This window comes from Atractosteus spatula, chromosome 24 (assembly GCF_055471065.1).
Source record: "Atractosteus spatula isolate fAtrSpa1 chromosome 24, fAtrSpa1.hap1, whole genome shotgun sequence".
Taxonomy (NCBI): Eukaryota; Metazoa; Chordata; class Actinopteri; order Semionotiformes; family Lepisosteidae; genus Atractosteus; species Atractosteus spatula.
The window spans coordinates 3,293,028-3,318,227 of NC_142729.1; the positions used below are offsets into that span (position 1 = coordinate 3,293,028).

Sequence of the window (25,200 nt, forward strand, 5' to 3'; positions counted from 1 at the left end):
GCTTTACTGACATGAATAAATCATCACATTTTTTATTCACAGAAGGAAATGACTGTGAGATCCCACTGAACCAGAACCAGAAGAAATATGTAAGTATAAAATAAAACAAAATATACAGTATATAAGCTAAAATAGAAAAGCCAGAAGGCCTCTTTTAATAAAAATAAAACATTTTCCAAATTCAATCAAACTTGTAAACTTTTAGAACCTTCACCCCACTTTATCATACTCCCAACTCAGCCATATACTGTATAACTAAATCAGCCAAACACTAATCAGTGTTCTTTTCCTTTTATATACTCCTGTTGCTGTGTCTGTCCAGATCCCTTTCACCTCAGCTAGAACCAGTTGCTGCTTCTCTCTATTGCTACAGTCAGTGCCATTGCTGTCCATTAAATCCAATGTTCCTGTTTAACATGGTCATGGAGCTTGGGGGACTTTTTCATCAAAGTCCAGACATCTCACTTCCATCCCACATTTCCTTCCATGCTATTCTACCTTTCATAATTTCAACATAGAGTATCCTCCAAAGGCACTGTTAACTTGACCAGAAGAGCCAGGTATACTTATATCCTTAGAATATTCCAGTTATAAGCTATTTAAAGCTGTCCCAGGCAAGATGTTGATCTATTACCCTTTGTTGCTGGATGTTCCTATGATGTTGATATCATATTGATTTTTTTTTCACTTTGTTACTGCTGCCCTCCAGGGAAACACCTAAGCATTTGGTCTTAGAATCCATGACCCATTTTTTTTACATTCAGTTAGAATTTGTTACATATTAGCCAGATATGAGTATCACTGACTGTCCACTTCCTAAATGTTGAGATACCAAGTGCCATGCTGGTGAGGGCTCACATGCTTAGCTTGCCCTGGCAGAATGTGATAATCCCACAAGTGATTGAGGTCCTCCCCCTGTACCTGTGGAAGTACAACTCACTGCACAGCTTCACAGTGCGCATAAGCAAACCTGCATCATTCTACTGAGTCTCTACTCTTCTTAAATCCTTAACAGTGAATCCAATCCCTAAATCTACCCAAGGTGCCCTTCCATGATTGTTCTTCAGTAGGCCATCACTCTCCTCACTGGACCCTCTGCTGCTCTTGGCAAGCTTAGGCCAGTCCACCTTCAGGCTTTTCCATAAACCTACGTAAACCTCTGAGCTCTATCACTTGGGTTCCACTGTTTCTTGCAGCATTCAGCTACACCATTAACACGAAGAAGATGGAAAAACATTGTATGTCAGCCTGATGAAAAAGATGATCCTGCTATGTTCCTCTGACTTCCAGGCTTGCTCTCCAGTCTTGAGCTGTTCCACATTCTTTCTTCACAGAATTCTTTAAGTTAAAGGAGGGAAGAAAGGTTATTTTTACAATTGCCAGTAACCAGAGAACAGCTTATCAATATGTTGACACCGTATCATGTTAGTGAACACAGATGTGCTACACCTTTAAGTGAGCCAGTGATTCACACTGTTGATTACTAATGTACGCTGTCTAGATATGGTCTTGCTTATTAAATATGTAGATACCTCTAGACATTCTTCTCTCTTCCGCTCTTCCTGTTGTTTCCTTTATTAGTTGTCAAACTGAATTTCACCAAAATCATCAATTCTTGCTCCTTTCTCTCTTGCACTCCCATAGCTGCTATCAGAACACAGTCATTAATATAATAGCTTTCTTTATTCTTTCCTGCATCATTTCTTCTCCTTTCAAAATCATTCTCTCATGTCCAGCTATTCACTAATCACAGCATCAAATGGAGTTGTGTTCTTAACAACATGAAAGTATATGTTTTTTTAAGCCAATAAGCAAATTCAACACAGTAGAAAACACAATAGGGATAATTATGCTACAAGACAATAAGAGTCACAGCAACTAAAAATAGAACAGTCATTTTTTATTGGAGAGCCTGTATAGTATCATAATCCTGCCATAATAGCGACTCGTAGAACAGTACTGTAGCAAACGATTGTTTTTATATTGTAATACAACAGCAGGTTAGTCATGATACAAAAAACATCATGGGAATAGAATTGTCTTGTCATAGTACTAAGCTATGGTACTTTATAATAATTCTGTTAAATACCAAGGCAATTATGATTATGATTAAATAAACTTGAAATTGTAGAAGAGGTATTGTTAAGAATTACTGTTTTTACTTTTGTCCTGGGACTTTGGGGTTTGCTATTTTGTTTTCTAAACATATTTTTCTTGTTTTTGAAGGAAAAGTTGATTGACATACAGGCCCTGATAAAACAGTCCATGCAGAAAGGGGCCATGTGGCTAAGAGACATGAAAGACAACACTGACAGAGCTACAATAAGGATAAAAATTATAGTTGATTTGTTGTGCCATAAAAATCCTGGTAAGATTTGTGCTTTTTAAAAGCTTTCATAACATTCTACTGTATTTCATTAGGTAAATTATTTTCTAATTTGCCTAAATAAAATCTGAAAATAAGATTTTGTGCTTCTGTTGTGGCCTTCTAAAACATGCCCCTTCGAGTAAAATAAGCCTTATAGGACATACATGTAGGTACCAGGTATAACTACAGTACAATGTATCTTGGAGGGTCATAATCAGTGCTTCCTGGATGGGCAATATTTCTTGTCCTTTCACTATCTCTTGGTCTTTGTCAGGCTGAATTTGTAATATGAAAAGAATTGAATAATAGTTAGTCATTCCAAATTGAGAGAAAAATACATATTTAATTGTGCATTAAAATATTTTTAACTAAACTCCCTGGTTACAATTACTACAGAATCAGTATAAAACAGAAAGACAAACTGTTTATCTACACATCTACACCAATTATACAAACATAAATAAACAACTTCTTAAATATTGAAAAGAAAGTACTGTGCACACATGTAAATATATGTAGATGACATTTTCCCAACTAACATCAAGAAAATACCTCAATTTACTATTATATAGCAGAAATACACATCAATGAAAACATCTTTCAGAACAGCTTAAGTTGATAAACCTATGCAAATGACAACTTTGCTTTCACTATGGGCAAATCATTCATCAAGTGCAGTAATTTCTTCAGCTAGATGAGTTAACACCGAAGTATTAAGTATTATCTACCTTTATATTCATTGGCTCATTTCAATGTTATTGGAATTTGACCAGACTACTGAGTAACAAATGTGTTCTGAGTAATAATTCCATCTCCTTCATGTTCCAAACTCCTGTGGACATGTATAAATGCTACAATAATGCTTTATTATTAGGGATAACAATATTATTATTAACATTATTAATATTATTAATAATATTTTGAAAAACGTGATTTGCAGATGTCTCTACAGACTTTATGAAGCTACTTCAACATCGCATGCTGCTTTTACTTCGGGAGCAAGAAGAGAAGAAGAAAGAAAAGGAAAACTGGGCAGTTTGTCAAGCCAGGGCTGATAACTATGTGGTGGAAGGAGGCTCATTTAGGTGAGGTCTTCACAGGGGCATTGAGGAAAATCTTGCTTTTCTCATGAAGGTATTGATTGACTGTGCAACAACTTGCTGACCAATGAGTAGTGTCCTCCATTCTTGTCAGTTGTGATTTTGGTGGTAAAAAAAATATTTCAATCAGAATCTCAAAAATTATAGTTCCTAATTCAATGTGAATGCATCAGTAACACTTATCACAGGTTATCAATTTCTTCATATGCATTAATCGTGTGAAATTTGTTTAATATTTCCTCTTTTCATAAATGAGCGCCCATACTGAATGTTTTCCGTTAAAGCACATTTCCACAATAGGAGACAAACATTGCCAATGTTTATAGAGTCACAGCTTCATGATAAACTATAAATACCTTCCACAAACCGTGCACTTACTACCAAATTTTAGTGCTAAAATTATCATATTATGAATAAGATTATTATCAAAATGTTATAAAGGTACTCAGTATGGCATAAGGTTAAATTAAGAATAACAGTATTAGTAATAACTAATAACAGTTTTCTAATTTTACGAGGAATTTCTTGGCCAATAATTCCAATTTAGTTGTATTGTATTGTTACTCCTGCCATTCATCCTACTAGTCATCATTCTTAATTGCAGGCATGTTTCATGTTAAAATGCTGTAGACAATGCAATGAAAACAATCTATTATGGTTTGTTAGGCACATGCTGTGGGTTCATCTTGAAGACTATGTGGCTTCCGCCTTGGCTCAGATCTTAGCAGTGATTGATGGAGATGACAACTTAGACCATCTTTGTGGGCATTCCTCCCAAAAAACTGAAGTTTGGTTCAGAATTTTTCAAGATGAGAATCTTCTGAGAATTGCACCCATTCCTATGTAAGTCTTCATTGCATTATACTGTCCAATATTTTCTTGTATTTTATGTATCTATGTTTTTTAGTAAGGTTTAGTCCTGTTCCATTTTTTCATTTTTCCATACAGTGAAAATACTGTACAATTTATTTACTGACAGACTGTGAAACATACATACAGCACTTATTTCATTTCATTATAGTTAGCCAGTGGCTGGTTCTCCTCCACTAATAATATGTAGTGAACCTACCCAGATTTGTATCTTAAACTTGCATAGTTGTCTCATCCAAGAGTTACCCCCTCCTTCTCCAGTTAAGATCTGGCTCATTGCAGAGTGGGCACACCAACAGTGCTTCTCTCAATAGTTTAATGAAATAAATTTGCCTGCCTTAGACTTTGGGAAATACCTTTACAATTTAACCGTATTGTCATTGCTACTTTTTAAAATCAACAGAAGAGCACTGAACCTTCAGCAACCAACTTCAGACACCAATTGTGTCAACTCTGTCGGTCTAAATGAAAAAAACTGGTCTACTAACAATAAATAGAGAAATGTATAGAAAAACCTCACATTAAACTGTTACAGTACATAAGATTCCTCTGCCCTATCCTCATGCACATGCCTACATTTATTTCTCTGAAAAGTGTAAGTTGCCCTCTAGTAGATTAAACTGACATGGACAGCTCCATGAGAAACTGAAACAATTTATACTTAGATAAGATTTATTTATAGAACTTTATTGGCCATATACAATTACTTGTGTTAGGAATTTGTCTTTTCACATACCCCAACTTGCTCTCCATGAGACACAGAGACAGGGAGAGAAGCTTGGGGTCAGAGCACAGGGTCAGCCATTTATTTGGTGCCCCCAGAGCAGTTGGGGTAAAGGGCCTTGCTCAGGGGCCCAACAGAGTAGGATTCCTCTGCCAGCTGCGGAATACAAACCGGCAACCTTCCAGCCTCAGCCGCAGATCCTTAGCCACAGGTCCACCACACCACCCTGTAACAATTAATAACTTGAATATTAATTAAACACACTTTTATTGTCTTTTAGGCAAGCTGGGATTCAGACTGCTGTTTTCTCTTCAGTAGATGGCCAAGAAACATTTTCAAAGTGCAGCTTCCCTTTTAGCTGGATTTTAAAAGAAAAACTTGATAAGATCTGGAGATCTGTGGCAGAACATCAAGGTATGAAAGATTCTAATTTTTTAGATGCAGTAAAATGCAATACTAGATATGGAGGTGTATAGTATAAAGGTGTGTTTATCTTATTATTACTTTTCAGTCACTTCTAAATACAGAAACAAACATGGAAAATTACTGTAAGTCTGTAAATTGTATGTTTCAAAACACATTTTTGTTCTGTATTTGTAATGTTATAAAATAGTTTACCTCATTACTTTACAGTAAATAATTTATTTCAGATAGCTGATTTACAATCTCATAATGTAACACTTAAGAAATAAACACATGTAAAACATGTATAGCTCCATTAGTATAGAAAGATAGTATACTGAGTGCCATGAAATGCCTTGTGTACCTAGTTGGTACATGTTGGTTATTAGAGATTAGAGGGGCATTAGAGATTTGAGCTTATTTGAAGGGCAAATTTGTAACTCATGTCTTACAAATGATTGCTGTTGTAAAAAGTTACCTTTCTTAAATAAATCACAGTTTGTTTACTATGTTTACTTGTTTTCCATTGAGTGCACATTACAACCATCATTTATGTGAAATCATGAAATCAATATTTAGAAATCCTTCCTTCTTTCATATTATTTAACATTACATTTTGCTAAAATCATAATTTTGGTTGAAAAAATAAATATTTTTATTTTTCCAGAAACATTTTTGTTGTCTTTCTTCAGGTTTATTGAAAAGCACTCTGAAATATAATTGGATTATAATCTTATTATATTCAAGAAATGTATGAAAATGTATTTTGGTGTGGAATCTCCAGCGGTAATTCAAGACCTTTATCCATTTTAAATCTAAACATACTCACTATTCACTGACTGTCTAATAGGGAGGAAATTTGAAGTATTTTGTATTCAGGTTTAAGTTAGTAAAACATTATACGTATTTCTTATGAAGTGATGTGTTTCCAATCTATTGACAAAACGTTGATTGTAAACATGGAATTGTGTCTTCTGTAATTGATTTTTTTGTAAAACTTAATGGCATATGTTCTTGTTATTAATAGGCTGGATATGTTTCTAATAGGCACAACGATATTTTAAAAAATGTTTTTTGAATAGGAAACAATATTTTCAACATTCATAACCCCTTGTTAAATGTTTTTTGAAAGGGCATTCCTTAACACCACAGATGGATTCTGTAGATCGTTTTGAGAACTTGATTAAAGCAGACTTCTCCTGGATAAAGGACATTAATGCAGCAACAGGATTATTCATCATGTATGCTGAAGATTTCATTAAAATGTCCCTCCCTGGACAAGAACCTCAAATATACCAGGTAAAAATCAACGTTACATTATAATCAACATTAATGCTCTTAAAACTGATAATTATTAACCTAACTTCCCAGCAATAGCCTTAGTTTTCTGTTTTATACAAAAGTAAATCTTAATTGGATATGGACAGTTATGTACAGTAAACAGATGTCTTTAGGTATGGTACAATATAGGATGGTTCATGATTCAAAACTCCCAAGTATATTTTTAACACACAGGTTTTGTTTTCATATTATGCATGATCTGTTATAGAGGAAAATAAGGTCACATTATATTGGCCAACCATTATACATAGCTTTATAAAGAATAGTTTACATTTGTTTTTTGTTTCTTGTCATGAAACCAAATTTCTGCCTGAAATTCTCTTAAATTTGACTTAATTACACAGTTTATAATAAAACATTAAATTTTATTATTTTGTTAAACACTCTCAATTTGCAGGAATAGAGAAAAAAACTAATGCAAAATTTAGACAAGTGAAAATCAATAACAGTATTATACCTTACTTAATGAACCATTTTACACATTCACCTAATTTTTTAAATGCAAACAAAACTACTTAAACAGAAGAGTTTGTACATGGTTAAACCTTAATTATGATAAACCTAAATTATGTTTGTCCAAAATGTGAAAAGGGCACATTTTCAAATAGCAACAATATTTCCTCCATCTATTTTCAGACATTTTCTAATGCTCTTGTCAAAACTACTAAAAGACTGTATTATGAGCTGACTCAGAATGACCCCTCCAGCACACCTCTGTATTGGCTACACATTACCTATGACTATCTACGAACCAACCATCATGTATTCGCCGACTTGTGTCACAACTGTGTACAATTACGCCTAGAGTTAAGAAAAGGAGACTGGAAATCATCAGAGGTGAGTCTGATAATCATGAAACACATCATGCTGCAATACTTCAAAGTGTCTTTACTTTCTGAAATTGTCAACAAAATATTACAGCAAATGTGTTTGCCAATGACATGAATAGAACCAATGTCTGTTATAATCTTTTCTGAATTTCCATCAGTGCAATCTCATTATTGTCCATTATTCCAAAGAACAAGACAGGTACATCACCACAGCCTTTCTATTCAATTCCAACTTAAACAACATTGGCAAAAGATCTAAAAGTGATCCTTGTACTAATTTGAATCTGTACCAACTTATTGTTACAAATCGGGGTTACGAAACTGGTGAAAATCAGTTTTAAATTGACCGAGCGGTTTAGTCAATCAGTGAAATAATTGTTCATAACCCCCAACTTGTAAGTGGTTTCCCGCAATACCCAAGGGGATGGTATAACCAAAATTCTTTATTCTCTGGCACATCTTTGTTGAGAGGGGTAATAGTCCATGCACACTTGGCACACTTAGGTAAAACAAATATTTATTGCAACAAACTACAAACATAAAGTTACATTATATACAGTATTTACAGACAAGGTGTTTCAGAGGTGGCAAGGGGCAGAGTATAGCCTATTGTTTGTTTGTTTTTTGTTTCTCGCTTTGTCCAAATATTAGATGTTTGTTTTTTGGGTGGGGGTGCTATGTCACAGTGCGTGGTCTATGTGTGTTTGTTGTTATGTTCCACACTTTTGACTTTGATTGTTCTCTCTCCCCCATTGGTCCATCATTACACCACTGTTTCCGTATGACATCATCTTCAATTAGCTTCTCGACCAATCACAACTCATCTTATTCAGTATAAAACATGGAGGCTTTCAGAAGGAAGAGGCCTTTCATTTGACTTTGGTCCCGTTTGGTTTTCGCTTCGCTTCTGGTTCTTGCTTTGGCTTTGTTGGTTTGTTTTGTTTTGCTTTGTGTGTGTGTGTTTTCATATAGCTTCGGCTTTGTTGTTTTGTTGGTTTCTATTCGTCTCTTTGTACTTTCGTTTGTTTGTGTTATCCTTGTTTTGCCATTACCTTGCCCAAACTTGTTATTGTATCAACCTCTGTGTGTTTTTGTACCCTGTTACTTGGCTACTTTTGTGTGTATTCGTAGTTCACTTATGTATTTGTGTGAACTTTTGTGTATAGAGTTAGTTTAGGTTGTTGGGTACATTTTGCACACACATAGTTGATTCTTAACTGCCATTTGTTTTGTATGGTTTTGGGTAGTCAGTGGAGGTTAGCTAGTGTGTTGAAGACGCCGAAGACCGTGTGTTTCGGGTTTTCTTTTGTAGTCAGGTTAGCTTTCCCTCACTTTCTTAGCCAGCTCCATTTTGTTTGTTATTTTATTTTCTTTGGCACCACTCTAGTTCCCTTACCCTGTGTGTTATTGTATCCAATTACAAACCAGTTACTTATTCAACTTAAAATCATCACTTTTGCACCGACCCTTGTTATCACGCTTCCTAGTCCCTCACCAGAACCCACCTGCTCCCAAAAATTATCCTAAATGTTACACCCCTTTACCCCTAGAGACTTGGGGTCGTAACAAGAGGCCTAACATTCTGATCACCCAGAAAACCCCAGACTGCTACTAAGCATTAAACTCTTAATATGTCTATAGAGGCCACACAAGAGGTGAGCTGCCTTCTAACTAAATACAATGCAACCTTCAGTTATATCTCTCTCTGCACCCTGGATGCCACAAAATAAATGGGAGCCTATGGGAGCCTATATACACCCCGAGGCAAAAAAGGACGCCTACAAGACCTGGCAGCAGACAAAATGCCCAGACTATCTTGTATGATACCGTGCACTGAAATCCACTGCAAAGCGAACCGTGGTGACTGCAAAACTACCGGGACCTCTATGACCAACTGGATACGCCTGGTGGGGCAAACAAGATCTACAAACTTGATCGCACACGCGACCGTGCCACACAAGACCTAGGACACGTCATCAACATCAAAGATGAAAATGGGCAGATGCTGCAAAAGACATCCTCCGGCTCTGAAAGGACTACTTCGAGAAAATATGCAACAAGGAATTTCCGCATCCTCCACTACCAGCAGCTGATACCATCTCCGGCCCAGTACCCACCATCACAATCGCAGAAGTAACCACTGCCATCAACAAGATGAAAAGTGGCAAAGCAACTGGCCCAGACGACATCCCAGCCAAAGTATGGAAGCTCCTTGGAGCACAAGGAGCAGCATGGCTCCCAGACCTCTTCAACAAGATCAATGAGGACAAGGCACCCCCGGAAATGTGGCAAACCAGAATCACAGTGCCAATTTGGAAAGGCAAAGGCAATGTTAATGACTGCTCCAATTACAGGCCGATCCGGCTGCTGTGCCATACAATGAAGATTTTCGAGCATGTGTTGGATGCAAGACTAAGAACCAACATTGTTTTCTCGCCAAACCAATGCGGCTTTGTGAAAAACTGCGGAACAACAGATGCCATATACGCAGCCTGCCTACTGATGGAAAGGCACCACGAAAAGAGGAAAATGATCCACATGGCATTTCTCGACCGGGAAAAGGCATTCGACTGGGTACCGCACAATCTCATCTGGATGACGCTGCGACAGCACCACGTCCCCGAAGCCTATGTCAGTTGGACAAAGCTCCTGTACCAAAAGGCCACTAGCTCAGTATGTTGCGCACCTGGAACCTCAGACACCTTCCCGATCAATGTTGGCATCCACCAATGCTCAGCCTTGTTTCCTCTGCTCTTCATACTTTGCATGGATACGGTGATCAAAGATAACTAAATGAGGCATCCATGGACGCTATTGTATGCCGACGATGCTATGATAGCAAGTGAAATGCAACACGGCCTCGAACAGCAAGTACAGGAGTGGAAGACGCGCCTTGAACAATTCGGGATAAAACTGAACATCAAGAAGTTGGAGTACCTGTAATGCGGTGATCAAACCGATGGCACAATCACAGCTGGTGGGGTCCAACTGAACAAAGTGACCCAGTTCCATGTGTCAACTCCGACTGCACTACCCTCCAAGACGCCAACACGCGAGTCAGCGACGCTTGGATGAAGTGGCGGCAGGTCACTGGAGTACTGTGCGACAAGAAGATCCCTTTGCGCCTAAAATCCAGTCTACCGCTCAGTGGTTAGACCGGTGGCCCTATACGGAACTGAATGCTGGCCAACGACAAAGAAACATGAACAGGCACTCCACACGATGGAAATGAAGATGCTGCGATGGACCCTCGGCTTGATAAGACTAGACCATGTCATGAATGAAGAGGTGCGAATAACACTCAAACTCACCCCAGTCACTGAGAAAATGAGGGAATCGCGCTCGCAATGGTACGGACATGTGCTCCACAGCAATGACACATCAATGGCAAAGACCGCCCTCGAATTGAATGTGGAAGGCCACCGGCCCCGTGGACGACCATTTACGCTGTCAAAATCACCTGTCGAGACATTGCAGACCATACGAAGTGGAAAAATCGGTGCAAAAAAGCAGACCCCACATAAGTGGGAAAATGCGAAGAAGAAGAAGAAAATACACCCTCATCAGGAAAGATGTTTCTAACTGAGGTATCTTTTACCCAGGAAACCTAAGTTCCCTAAAAACACACAATAGCAGGATCTCTCTAATGAGGTTCAAATACTTAGCTGTAGTCAGGTTTGGTTTGGATGATCAAGAAGTAGGGGCTCTCACCTGGCAAAAGCTTCAAGTCCCAACTCTTCTGGACTCTTCTCTCTTCCCCCTGCTCTCCTTGTTTCTTTCTTCTTCCTCCTCCCTTCTCTCTTTTTTTGTGCCCTTAATGTCATCCTATATTGTCTGTTTCTGTCCTGCTCCTTGCCAACCATTAATCCACAACTAACCTTTACTATTGTTTCTGCTCAAGGGACAACCCCCCAGACCTCAGCAAACATCCTCTCTCCTTTGAAGTTAGAAGTGTTTACTCTCCGCAGTGTCACACACTTTATCTAAAATCTAAGATACACTTTTAAGTCCCCCAAAGCTGTAACAATATTAAAAATGCTATTCATCTGTGATCCACAACAAACTTTACTACACAGTAACATATTTGTAATGAAAACAAACTACATTGCTCCATTGTGGTGTGCAAAGTTCATCAAGACTCATCCAAAAAGGCTAACAGCCATAATATAATAAATTGCTGCCAATGTTTTTCACCGAATATTGACTTGTGAGGGTGAATATAGTAAGGCACTGGGGTCCTGGTTTCAATTCCAGGCCTTGAGATGCTATCTGCAAGGGTTTGTGTTCTACTTGTGTTCACGTGGGTTTTCCCTGGGTGCTCTGGTTTCCTCCCACAATGCAAAAACATGCTGGTGGGTGTATTGGCTTCTTGGAAAATTGGCCCTAGGTGTGAGTGTGTTGTGTCTGTGTGTCTAGCCTGCAATGAGCAGTCGTCCAATCCAGAATGTACCCCGCCTTATGCCCGTTAATTGCCAGGATAGGCTTAGCTCCCCACTTACTGAGTGAAGCTGAATATTTCTACAAAGCACAGCATATACTCAGGAGACAAAAGGCACATTTCCATGAATAAGTTTCAGGTTAACAGTTATGACAATAACATGATAATCTGGCATTTCAGGGTAGCAGTTAAAGCATTATCATACTTATGGGAGTATGATTATATAATAGATGTTGATATTTGTGTGGAATCCTTTATACAGTTTGCAATTAAAAAATAATAAATGTTCATATTGAAATCACATTTTATGAAGCTACACAAGTGCACTTATGCACAATAAACAGCACTGAACATTAACAAAACACCAACAAAATAAAAACATATAAAAATAAATATTTTCAGGTTGTTCTTTTTGGATGGCTGCAAAGAATTAGGTTCAACTAAATGAAAGCTCTCGGAAAAAAATATATTTATATGACCTGGTTTTGTAAACAGTGCACAATGTCTTTTAGTCATTTAATTTTAAAATGATTGTAGAAATTCCACTTGTGCAAAAATTTACCAACATTATTTTCATTTATTTGTAGTATGTTGACCTGGAAGCAGCAATATTTGCACTGAAGGGCCTTGCACCAGCTGAAGAAAAGCTGAAAGACTTCAAAAGCTGCCAAGAGTGGCTCCAAGGCGTGAAGTCTGTTCATCCCACTGTCGAATTTATTACCTCAGAGGAATTTCCAGTTCATTTGTATGGCCAGAATGCAAATGAGCTACTGAAAACCTGCAAGTGAGTCCATTAAATGTATTATCGGATTTCTAATGAGTTCCAATTGGTTTCAACTTCTTTTAACTTTTCATACATATGTTTTCTGTTTGAAGAATAAATACCACTATATATTACATAGTTTTATGCACAATAAATTGATTGAAAAACCAGTAAGTAATATTCTGTCCTCTGGCCCAGAATTTATTAAATAAAGCATTTGACTTGATTATGGTGACCAAAGACACTGTGCTGTATTAAGTACTATCATTCTGTAAAGATGCTGAACCAAGATTATTTGGTCATGTAAATCTTCATGACTCTCTTTGTCAAGTCATTACAATGAGTCTATTAAGGAAATATATAGAATATTAGCCCCCTTTTCCTGGCTATATTCCACTCCTGTCTTGTACAATTTGGTTTGCCGAAAGTCCCCCCTTAATTCAACTGGTGAAGCAATTTCTCCCTTCCCCTCCTCATCTGCTGTGTAGTGGGGCTGGTGCTATAACCCAGGTGGTTACTGAGCTTATGTTGTGAATGCAGTGGGTCCCCCTCATATATGTGTAGGGTAATTTTGTATATTTGGAATTGAAAATTTAGTTTATAAAGTATTTCTCTAGTTACTTAAAACTTAAAAAACAGGAAATTAAATCTGATTGTCTGACAAATCCTTTGACAAAAATCTGACACCACCCAATCCACCACAGATTTTAACCTGGTAATGGAAGGTGTCCTTCTGTTGGTCAGAATCTTCTCAAATCTACCATTTGAAAACTTGCTTTTAAATATTGGGTTTTACAGTATGTAGCTTGTTGGCAGATCAACAATCTCATACCAGAAAATGTTTACTTAAGGGTCAATAAAAGTATTATTTGGATGTAATTATAATTAATTAGAGTTTTGCTTCTGAAAAGAATGGAATATTTTTAGGTATGTTTATAACAATATATCCATACTTACGTGTACAAGTGTAGGTCATCTAACTATGGTAATTTTAGTATACATTATAATTATTATTCAAACTGCAAAAACACATAATCAAAACCCTGTGGTGTTAGTGCTGTGCTACTTTCCATAGTAACTGAGTTTAGCATTTGTAGAAGCAAATGTTTGAATGCAAAATCCTCTGTTGTTTACAGTATATATGGGGTTTGTATACATGAGATTCATTCATTTTCACCATTCATTTTCCAATTTCAACTGAAAAGAAGATGAACTGGTGCTTCTAAAATAAAGACGTGTATACTAACATTATCTGTCCTGTACAAGGTTACTTTGGCACTGTATACGGATTGTCTACCTCCTCATGGATCACCTCCTGTACAGCGAAACGGAAATCGAGGAGAAACTGCTTAAAATCATTGTGAAATATTTTTCCTTTCTTTTTGGAGTAAGTTTTTTTTATACTTCTGGACAGAGCTTTACCTCACTCACAGTATGATACATCAAATGATTGCAGCTGAATTATGGAAAAAAGCATGAAAAATCTTAAGTATGGTGGACATTTATAACATTACTTAATTTCTATCTAAAAATTGTACCTTTTGCATCCATGTGAATGAGAAAGATCTTCAGTGGAAGCAAGAAAGTGCAGTATTTACTGTATTAAGAGGCAGACTTTTCCCATAGGCTATCATTCTCGCAACATAAGAACTGCTGAAAAACTGCAACAAAATTATTGCAATGTTAAAAGACATAAATACAGTCCAAACCAGACCAAGCTTACTGTAATATCCCACTTCATCATCACATTGTATTATGCTATCTAATTGTATATATTTGTGTATACTGTATATCCAAAGGTCACTGGTAGCTGCATTATGTCATTGCCCAGTTAGAGATGAAAATCAATTAAAATTACTGTAAATACAGCAACCAGCTGTCTGTCTATCAGTAGATGTGTGAGCCTTGAGTCTCAGTAAAGCAATAGCAGGCCTAGACATTTGCCTCAATAAAAAAACACTGAACAGTATGAAAATGAAATAAAATTAAAAAGAAAGAAAGGACTATGTACAATAACTGTACCTTTAATGGCATGCTAAGAGAAGAGAGGATGGTAGGCAGCATTTTTGCGGTTGCCAACCTTAATCAGAATATGTCGTTTTAGTTTACACACAGTTATACACACACTGAAAGCAATTTCTACTCTCAAATTCATGGCAGTCATAACAGATATAAACAGAAATTAGGAAACTACAAGCAGATTTTAAAGTCTTCTAAGCAAGTCTGATCCTAGTTACCTTCAACAGTATGAGTGGACTTACATAAACTAATGTGAACCTAAAATGAAATTGGCAGTATGGGATGGGCTTCCCCAAACAGATATAAAACCTGAGGTCTCCGTGTTGTGACAAGAGAATAAAACCAAAAATGGAAAGCTGCCCCAGATCAAGTAAGAACTCTATGTGAAACACTGTAACTGGATTGTCACTAAAATGATCAGTTTTTTTAAAAAAGAGAAGCAAACCTTTCACAATGTGTTTGCAAGAATGTGATAAAATGGCTGAGGTAATTTGTGTAATGACACCTACCACGTTTTGAGTCAGTCAGTGTTCAGTTAGTAAGCCTTTCTACAGAAATTGGTAGTTTGGTGAATATTTGGTGAAAAATAGAAAGCTACTGTGGAAGGAGACAGTTTTACCACTACCTACTCTGCTTTCAATAGAAAATGAAAATATAGTGTACTGTATATATGTGTCAGAAAGATGCTGGTTTTCAAAAAGGTACAGGAAGTTAAAGTATTTATGTAATAATATAATAAAATGTATTCAATATAACATAATAAAAATCTTGAGAGTTTCAGCTCAGTACATTTTATCATGAATTATAGTACTTATGTAAGCTAGGTACAACAGAACTGTAACAAACTGACCATAATCTCCTAAGTATTCTGAAGTTTGTTTTCATTTCTTTTTTTGTAAACATTTGACACAACTAAAATGCATAAAATATATTATATGAAATATCAATCAAAATAAAGGTTATCATATAAATTAAAGACATCTGCTCTTATCTCACATATTTTAGATATTATGAACTATGAATTATGTTATTTTAATTTAATGAGTACAAAGGCAGCATCTGAACACATTCAAGTTTCACAAAGCAGTGTGAGCATCTAGTTTTACTTAAATATACACAGTACTACAGGAGTAATACTATTAGAATAAATCTACATACTATTACAGAAGCAGTACCATTAGAAAAAATATTTACATATTGTGTTGGTCCTTTTTAAGTATTTGAAGAGAAAAGAAACCACTGATATGGAATACACCTTTAACAATGTTACAAAAGTGTTGAAGAACTGCAACAACAATGCCTGCAATGTCTATTTTGGGTAAGTAGTTTTTTTATTTTATGAAATAAATTAGATACATCTGCTCTTATCTCACATATTTTAAATTATAGGAACGTTTTACTTTAATAAGTACAAAGGCAGCATTTGAATGCATTTGACTTTCACAAAGCAGTGTGAACATCTAGTTTTACTTTAATCAAATCTCATAATGATCTTGTTGCATGTAATTATTTATATAATATTAAATGTTTGCATGTAGTTATGGATAAACACTCCTTCTGTCTTCAAGTCCCTGGTCGGAATTGTTTTATTCTCTAGATAAGTGTGGGATTCACATATGCAAACAATTAAGCAAGATGATTTGATTCTTATCCTGTGTATCAGTAAGCAAAACTGGGTGAAATAATTCTCTGAAAACGTCCTCCTCAAATTTTTTAGAATATTATCCACTATGGATAATATCCAAGTTTCTAAGTCACATAACACTAGAGAAATATTTCTGATACAGTTCTGAAATTATTTTATTCTTGCTATTATTTCAGAAAATGTAATTGCAATTCCATTGATCCTGTGCAATTACCCTGCGGGCACATATGCTGCCAAGTATGCCTTAAGGAAATGAATGCAAAGAAGTGCCTGACATGCAATAAAGACATACCTGAAAATTATGTTCCATCATCATCAGAAGCAATAAGGTATGCTTTCTCATTCAAAAATTATGCACAGTAAATCATGTTCAGACACAGGTACTGTGTAACTCTAGGTCTATCAGAAGTAAATGGCTGATGCCATTAACTAATGTCTTATACATTAATAAATATAATTAATTAATGACCATATTAAGGCTGATGGTGAAATTACATGATTTTGAATGACTTTCTGATTTGATTCTTACTGTACCTGACTTATGATGTACATAAATTGTGCATATCAGCACAACTGAAAATTCCAATAGAGAAACGTATTTGAATATGGCTATGTATTCAAACACTTTACTCTTTTCATACAGAAAAGCAACTTTGAACATGAACAAATTCAGGAGCAAGTGCAACTCATTTTTTGTGGAATTCATTATGAACTATTTTGTTGGAGAAAACATTCAGATGCCTGAAGGAATCATTAAACAACTAGTCACCTTTGTGGGAGCCAATACTTCAAATCCACAGGAGAAAGGTTAATGCTATTTTCTATTTATTGAACACGTCTACGTTTTGAAAGGTTATGGAGAGTTTATGTGTCTCCATATATGATATTTATTAGTATTGCAAATGTCTTCTGTTGTTATGTCTTGACCATATTTAGTAGCTGTTGTGTTGTATTTCAATGTATAATGAAAACTAGGATTTTGTTCTTCAGCAACTGTTGAGGGAAAACATTGCTGTAGAATTTTTAATGTTTTGTAATACAGTAATATAGTAATTGTAATTCTAATAACATGCAAGCAAAACTGCAATAATAATCTTACACCCAGTTAATACCCTATCAGTCTCATTATGTAAAAACATATGAATCCTACAAGGAAAAGTTTAATATGGAGGCTCAAGACATAACAATTAATATCCATAATATTAGTAATAGGGGTGATTATACTTACTTGCGAGGAAGAAAGGCTACAGTATCTACTTTTGATTCAGATATGGAAAGTGCAGTTTGTTATTAATACACAAAGTTGTACTTATGCTTCAGTATTTTAACACAAGAGGTGTTATACAGTAGAAACATCTACTGTACATCATATCTCAGGCCCAAACAAGCTCTCTCAGGATTCTATTCTGACTTCACTGGGGTCCAGGAAGTAGGGGTATATAGTCCTGCATGCTTCAGATTCAGATATTCATACATAATTTGGACCATAAATGGAAAAGAAATGCAGAAGGGCTAAAAAAGGCATTCCCACAGGTGCACACATCTACAGTATTTATAGTAACTATGTGATCTTCATTACCAAAGTGTGGAATGCATACATTTCAGGGTTTTTTTTTCAATGGCTATTTACTGCATATTTCAAGGAGAGAAGTAGGGGTTAGTAAAGTACAGAAAAGTAGCACCCAGACCATCCTGGGAACCCAAGTAGTCCGTTTGGGTTGGCTGACTCGGCAGCCTCTGGGGCATGAAAACATAAACACCCCTGACTCACTAAGAGTCACTAGAGAGGCACTGCCTCATGACTGGGAGCTGGGCTCTCAGGAGTAGAGAAGGAAGAGGAAGACTCCCCTGAATCGCTGAGAGTCGCTTTGAGAGGTTCTCATGACTGGGCTAGATCCTCAGGGGACTGAGCAAGAGCAAGATTTGCCTTGAGGTGTAATGCGGATAAAGTAACTGAAATGCCCCAACAAGGAAAGCAAGTTGAGTTTAGTGATAGAAAGTGAGAGATGAGAGAACAAATATAAGAAAGCTTGTCAGGAGGAAGGTGGGCTTAAATTTAACTGTATTAAAGGTTAAGCCTAAATATTCCAGAGTGGTGAGAGGACCTATAGTTTTCCGGGGTGAGAAGATAGTCTGTTCCGAGCAGCAGGACAGATGAGTCTAGAGTGGGCATCACCACAAAAATTACAAATGTGCAAGTAAGATATTAAGATATTTGTAATAAAAATATTACAAATCTGCTTAGACCAGAAAAATATAATTGGTCATCTGTATTTGCCCAAGGATGAAAAGAAGAGTGAATAGAAGCAGGAAAGGAAGGTGTGTGTGTGTGTGTGGGGGGGGGGGGGTGCCAGAAATAGAAGAGGTGGAGGAAGAGCCAGAAGCTGCCCTGCTAGGACAGAATGAGGTGGAGTGGGCTGTAGAAGCACAGGCATGGGCTCTCAGGCCACTAAAAACAGGTCAGTATCAGAAGAGGACCAGTCAACAATATGATTATCTGCAGCGAGCATAGCCGCAGCTTATACTAAAAAGACTTGGTGGTATTAATAAAATAAAGAACCACCATAACACACAGAAAGATCAGCAATATAGTAAGTGTTGAGTCTAGTTCCTGGCATCTGAGAGGGTAGACAGAACAGATGACATCTCTGGAAACCGAGAAAGCCAAAATAAATTCTCCAGGGGTTAAACTTTTGAGAAGAATTTTAGAATAACAGTGAGGTGATTGAGAAATTTAGAGATGGCTAAGAATGATGTAAGAATGATGTCTTTACCCTTAAGAATCTGGCAGTTGAGGAGCAAGAGTATGACGATGTAGTGTAGCTGCAGTCTGAGAGACTGAGGCAGTAGCTGTGCTGAGGGTGAAATTGACATAAGGGTGAGTAGAGGGAGACTGGAAACCGGAGGTGTAGAAGCTGCAGGCAGAACTTGAAAGCTTAAGCAGATGGAAATTAATGTCCACTACAGTTCGATAATGGGTTAGAGAATCTGAGAAATCTGCTGAGAAATTTGATGAGAAATGTTATCAGCTAAAGCTCAGCAGCTGTGCAGCAGGAGAAGGCAGAATCGTAGAGACGAGTGAAGTAGGAGGAGCTGTCCGTTTTGCAGAAGACGGAGTTGGAGAAACTGTAGTTGAGAGGGAGAATTGCATAAAAGTAGAAAAATGTTGAAGAGTGATTTGAGGATCCTAGAGAGTGGATAGAGTTAGTGTATCTCTGGTGGTGCAAAGGTGTAATCTGGGAGGCTGGATACAAGAAGCACTAATGTCAGGGACGGGTGAGAGAAGTGGATTAAGATGAGTCCCAGGAGGTCGATGGGGTGAAACAGCAGAAAACACTGAGGTCATTAAGAATCTGAAGGCTGTCTGTGGTGACAGAGAGTTAGGCATGACAGCCATTAGAGGTCAAGAGACTTGAACTCAAAACTTTAGATGTGAGTGTTAGCATGGATAGGGTTTTAAACAGAAAAAAAGTAAATTGAATAAGAGAAAAAGGAGAGGAGCTTCCCCTCCCCCCAGCTTCCTCCCTCTAACCTTCACCTGTTTCTATTGCAATAAATTAGTTATGTAAATAAGTGAATGTAGAGAGCTTACAATTTTTAAATAAAAATATACATTCAATCTGATTAAATATTATCAATTTCAGATAAGAATGACTATTTCGTTCAACTCAATCAACTTGCTATGCAATCAAATTCTAAATAAGGAACAAGTAATAGGTTTATTCCATGCTGAAAAAAAGAAGAAAGAGAACATAACGTTTCGGCTGTGGAGCCTTCTTCAGGTGTGAAGAAGGCTCACCGCACCTGAAGAAGGCTCCACGGCCGAAACGTTGTGTTCTCTTTCTTCTTTTTTTCAGCATGGAATAAACCTATTACTTGTTCCTTTGCAGCCTACGCATACTGACGCAGCTACCCACCTGAAATTCTATAATAATGCTCTGACCTTCATCAAGGAATACCACACGTCATCCAGAACTAATTTCTTTGTTTCTCTGGCACAGCATGTTCACAAAATAATAACCGAATAGCATTGTTAAAAAAATAAATATTTACTTAAGATTAAATACTTAAGAAAATGCACAGCATCTACTTTTACCAGGCATTAGTACAATACAATATAAAGGGACCCTGCATCTTATTCAATACAAGCACCTTCCCAAAACTAAATCACTTTCTAAAATGAACAAATTTGCTGAACAAATGGGTTCTTATTTCCCTGTTTTAAACAATGCATTGCTAAGCAAAATTAATTCTGATTAAATTACTTTTTGTAGCAAGTACAAAACAACAACCCCTCAGTCAGAACCTAAATTGTCACTTTTAGTGTTCAAATTATCTACAGGGCCTGGATGATTAGTTCTCTTTCTGCTGTGTTTTTTCTCTTTGTTCTACTTTCTGTTTCTATATCCTCTTTTTATTCTGCCTTGCCTATGAATCCTCTAAGAGAACTAATGTTCCTGTCACTGTTATTAGTGTCTGACCACCTGGAGTTTTGGCTATTGTGACCGTGTCTTTATCAGAGATACTCACTATTTTGACTTAAGAATTGATGAGAAATTGGATTTAGATATTTCCATGATATGCAACAATGTAGATTCCTAACACAGTTTAATGCCTTTAATGCCATTTAACTCAACTCAACTGTAATGCACTTGAAGTAAACAATTGTACTTGAAATCATTTTTTTTAACTCAGTATATTGTTGACATAAGAAAAAAAATAGCAGTCTAACAATGAACATATATATACAGTATAGTATACTTATATTAAATGATCTGGATGACCTACAGTAAATCTACATACAAAATGAATTATGACCAGTACTATTAGATATGAAATAAAACACAAGAGACACAAGTGACCAGTTATCATTTTAGATTGAATTTAAATCTCATACATTAGTTGCATTTCAGGTTACCTACTGTATGTACTTTATTACATAGTCCGGCATTTCCAAGCATTTACTGTATACATGTACTCTGCAGAGTGTTGACAGCAAATGAAGTGTCGCATGATTGCATAGAAGAAATAATATATTGTTCATAATATGGACCTGGGAGTCCTGGTCTGTGGAGGTTTTCGAGATCTCTTCAAAGCACCAGGACTTGAGGTTACATTGAATTTAGTTTAACAGCTGCACTTAACTCAAATTAATAAAATACTGTAATAAATGTAACTTTAATAAAATACCCTGTTAGATTTGTGTGAAACTATCACAGGAAGAAATGTTAAAGACTATAGTGATTTTCATATACTGTATGTGGGTTTGTACTAAGAAGATGTATTCCAAGTGATACACAGATTCTTTTCATATATCTTTATCTTTCATACTGTACCTTGCAGGTAAAGCCTTTGTACAAACAAATGACCTTTCACCTTTTGAAGAGTGCATGGATCCCAGCCCAACCGTGAAATCTACATTGCTGAAAATTCTTTTGAGATGCAGGTACAACTTTACTATATGCAATAATCATCATGTGCAGAATTTAAGTGTAAATGACCCAATAAAATATTTTAATTCTCCTGCTTTATTAATTTAATATTTATAAAATATTTTTGTTTTATTTTGTACTTTATGATGTATCATCTCATGGCACTGTAAAATCAAACAATATATATGTATGTATACACCAATTAAACAGTAAATTAAACAGAATTAAATTTCATTATATAAATGTTTAAAAGTTTTTAGAAAGCTTTAAGATAAAATTTGAAAGTGCTTGAATGCTCTGGAATTCGATTGACTTCCAAAATCTAATATGAGCATGGAGATCATTACTCAATCTTGGAGCAACTAAAGAAATTGCAGAGAAAACATTAATGTGTCCCCAGTGCTTGAAGCTCATATTAAGAAGTGAAAAAGGCCAGAGTCTGAAACCTACAAACATGTACAGATGCAGCCATTCAAATTGCACGGTAAAACCCTGTACCGCACGAAATTATCTACAGTTCACCGTGTTATACCACAGTACATGATTGCCTGGCCAAAAAGACTGACAGGCGGCTCTTGTGGAGCATTGGTTGTTAGTGAAACGATTATTTCATTTAATCTCTTTACTGTGCATGTTTAAATACACTTAATATTAATATGGAATTTTACAACTAAAGGGACATTTTAGTAGCTGAGCATAAAAAGAAGAGAAGCATAACGTGTCTGAAGGTCATAAACCATATTAATTTAGGAACATAAACATATTATGTAAACTGTATACGGCTGGTATTTGTGGTTTTAATAAAAAATACACACCAGTATTCCACTTTCTTCATAAACATTTTAAGCATCAAAGTCTTTCATTCGGCTACATACTGTGGTTATTTTGGAAGTTTTTACTCTTCCTTCTGACTATATTAAGTTTATATACTTCATAAAAACTTATAATGTTTTACCCTTTTCTATGAATATTTGTTCAGGTGGGTAGCTGCGTCAGCATGCGTAGGCTGCAAAGGAACAAGTAAAAAAAGAAGAAAGAAAACACAACGTTTCAGCCGTGGAGCCACAGCCGAAACATTGTGTTTTCTTTCTTCTTTTTTTTCAGCATGGAATAAACCTATTACTTGCTCCTATGAATATTATTAAGTTGTTAAGCGGCATGTTGGTGTAATGGGTTAGGTGTGTACCTTGCATGCAGGAGGTTGGGGGTTTGAACCCAGCTGTTGCCCTGTGGTTTTCTTTTAACAAATAAACATTTCTTTGAAAAACTAAAATAGTAAATATTATTGACACTATATTGAATTTGTAGGTATTTATAAATATCACAATACATTCAAAGTTAAGTGATTTATTAATAACTTATAATTTCAAACTGCTTGTGTTTTAAAATTGTATTTTGTTCGCTGTGATTTATCACTGTTTTCACAAATCTCAAACATTTGCACACCAGCTAACACACAGAAGCAAACTGAATACAAAATGTACTTCCAAGAATAGCGATTACAAACATTAAAATAAACAGACTTGCTTTATACTGTTATACTGTACAGTGTATTAAAACACACTATGGTCACTGCACTGTGAGTAACGTTGTCCACTAAACCTCTTTCCCACAATTTCACGGGGGCAAGGTCACGTAGCTGATTCACAGCTGGATACAATTTTATCTTGCAAAAATACTGATATTTGTCAACTTATTTGCTAAAACTATCCATCTCAGTAGTCTCGCTGTGTTAGTCTCACTGCACGCCCCAGTGCTCACTCAATGTTCACACTCCCAGTAAAATAAAAAACAGTTTTCCTCATTGTCACCTCGCACCATGAGGAAAGGAAAAGTGCCCACGATCATTTTTGCTTAACAAAGCCGCTTATAAGAGCAAGGTGACTTTCTGCTCAATTAAATAAAGCTACAGTACATTTTAAATTCTTCAAGCAAAATTAGTTGTTTGTCAAAATCTGCTACTTTGCAATCAGTACACGACTAATTAAAAGATACCTTTTGTCTCATGCAAACTTAAAGGTTTATTTTTTATAAAACGTTTGAACGGTGTGCCTCAGGGACTCATTACAGTATTGTAGTGAATATGGTTCGCGCAGGAAAATCAAAATACTGCCCCCCCCTCCCAGTCGGTTCTCGCCACCCGCTGTTCCAAAGCCGTATGGTTTCAAAGTATGTGTGAAGTACCTGTGTAAATATAATCCTTTTCCCTCCTTTAACTTAAAGAATGGTGTGAAGAAATCCTAAATCGCGAAACCATCACTTATAATAATTCATCCAGATACACATGTGTGAAATATCTTTTCTTACTCCAGTTATTAATCCAACCTATTTTTAGTCATCCGGCTATGTAAAAAAATATTGCCAAAAGGATCACTATAAAGGTTAGGTTCCAAGCTAAAAAGACCAGACTCAACCTGTCTTCTCTTATTCTTCAGTTTAAAGCTCATCTCTGGTCATTCATTATTAATATTGTAATGAACGGCAGACATTCATATGGTACAAGCTGGTTGCAACGCGGTGACAGTACAGTCTTCTGCTACCCTGCACATAAGAGGGCTGCTGGCTGCTTGCCGCTGGTGCTGAAAGAAAGAGGTCTTCTGTGGCTCAGCTGGAAAACACCCTGTTAAGCAACACAGGAAACCTGGGTTCATGCCTGTCTGGTGAAGGGTGAACTGGGACAAGAGCAGTGAGGGCACAAGCCCAAGAATCTGAATTTATTACAGTGTTATTAATAATATGTTCTGTATTGCATTTAAATTGGAATCTTTTTACAAATATAAGAAGAGGCGATACACAACATGTAAATATAACCCTTTTCCCTCCTTTAACTTAAAGAATTGCATGAAGAAATCCTAAATCACGAAACCGTCACTTATAATAGTTCATCCAGATACACTCACACCGTAGCCAATAACAAGCTATAATAGTGGTCTATTTTTATATATTCAGCTGTGTAAGAAATAAAGTAATTCTCTGATCATACTTTGAACCGCCTGGGTGCAATTCACTACATGGCAGTCCTTTGCCTATTACCACTACAAGGACAATAATATATATATTTTTTAAAACAAACATCAAATGTTTCCAAAATGTCCCCTTGTGATATTTTAGCTGCTTAGTTATACGACTCCATATTAATATTACTATCAAGAGGTATTAAATCAGTACAACTTTTATGAAATTCAAGTATTTAAATGTTTAATTAAAAAGTGTTTTTTAACTATCTAAACCATTTTTTACAGCTTTTAAAGTCATGCAATGTTTGAGT

The 25,200-nt window shown here is 36.3% G+C and overlaps 1 protein-coding gene across 1 annotated transcript in view; it reads left to right on the forward strand.

The window, feature by feature from the left end:
• LOC148815784 (E3 ubiquitin-protein ligase rnf213-alpha-like) overlaps positions 1-25,200 on the forward strand; it is a 186,014-nt gene that overhangs the window by 88,687 nt on the left and 72,127 nt on the right. The window contains exons 35-47 of the mRNA XM_088904872.1: positions 43-89; positions 2,227-2,368; positions 3,309-3,453; positions 4,135-4,311; positions 5,343-5,476; positions 6,597-6,763; positions 7,442-7,642; positions 12,661-12,857; positions 14,103-14,223; positions 16,073-16,173; positions 16,677-16,829; positions 17,144-17,307; positions 21,844-21,946. Coding sequence (XP_088760998.1) covers positions 43-89; positions 2,227-2,368; positions 3,309-3,453; positions 4,135-4,311; positions 5,343-5,476; positions 6,597-6,763; positions 7,442-7,642; positions 12,661-12,857; positions 14,103-14,223; positions 16,073-16,173; positions 16,677-16,829; positions 17,144-17,307; positions 21,844-21,946 — 1,852 coding nt within the window. The remainder of the gene's footprint in view (positions 1-42; positions 90-2,226; positions 2,369-3,308; positions 3,454-4,134; positions 4,312-5,342; positions 5,477-6,596; positions 6,764-7,441; positions 7,643-12,660; positions 12,858-14,102; positions 14,224-16,072; positions 16,174-16,676; positions 16,830-17,143; positions 17,308-21,843; positions 21,947-25,200) is intronic.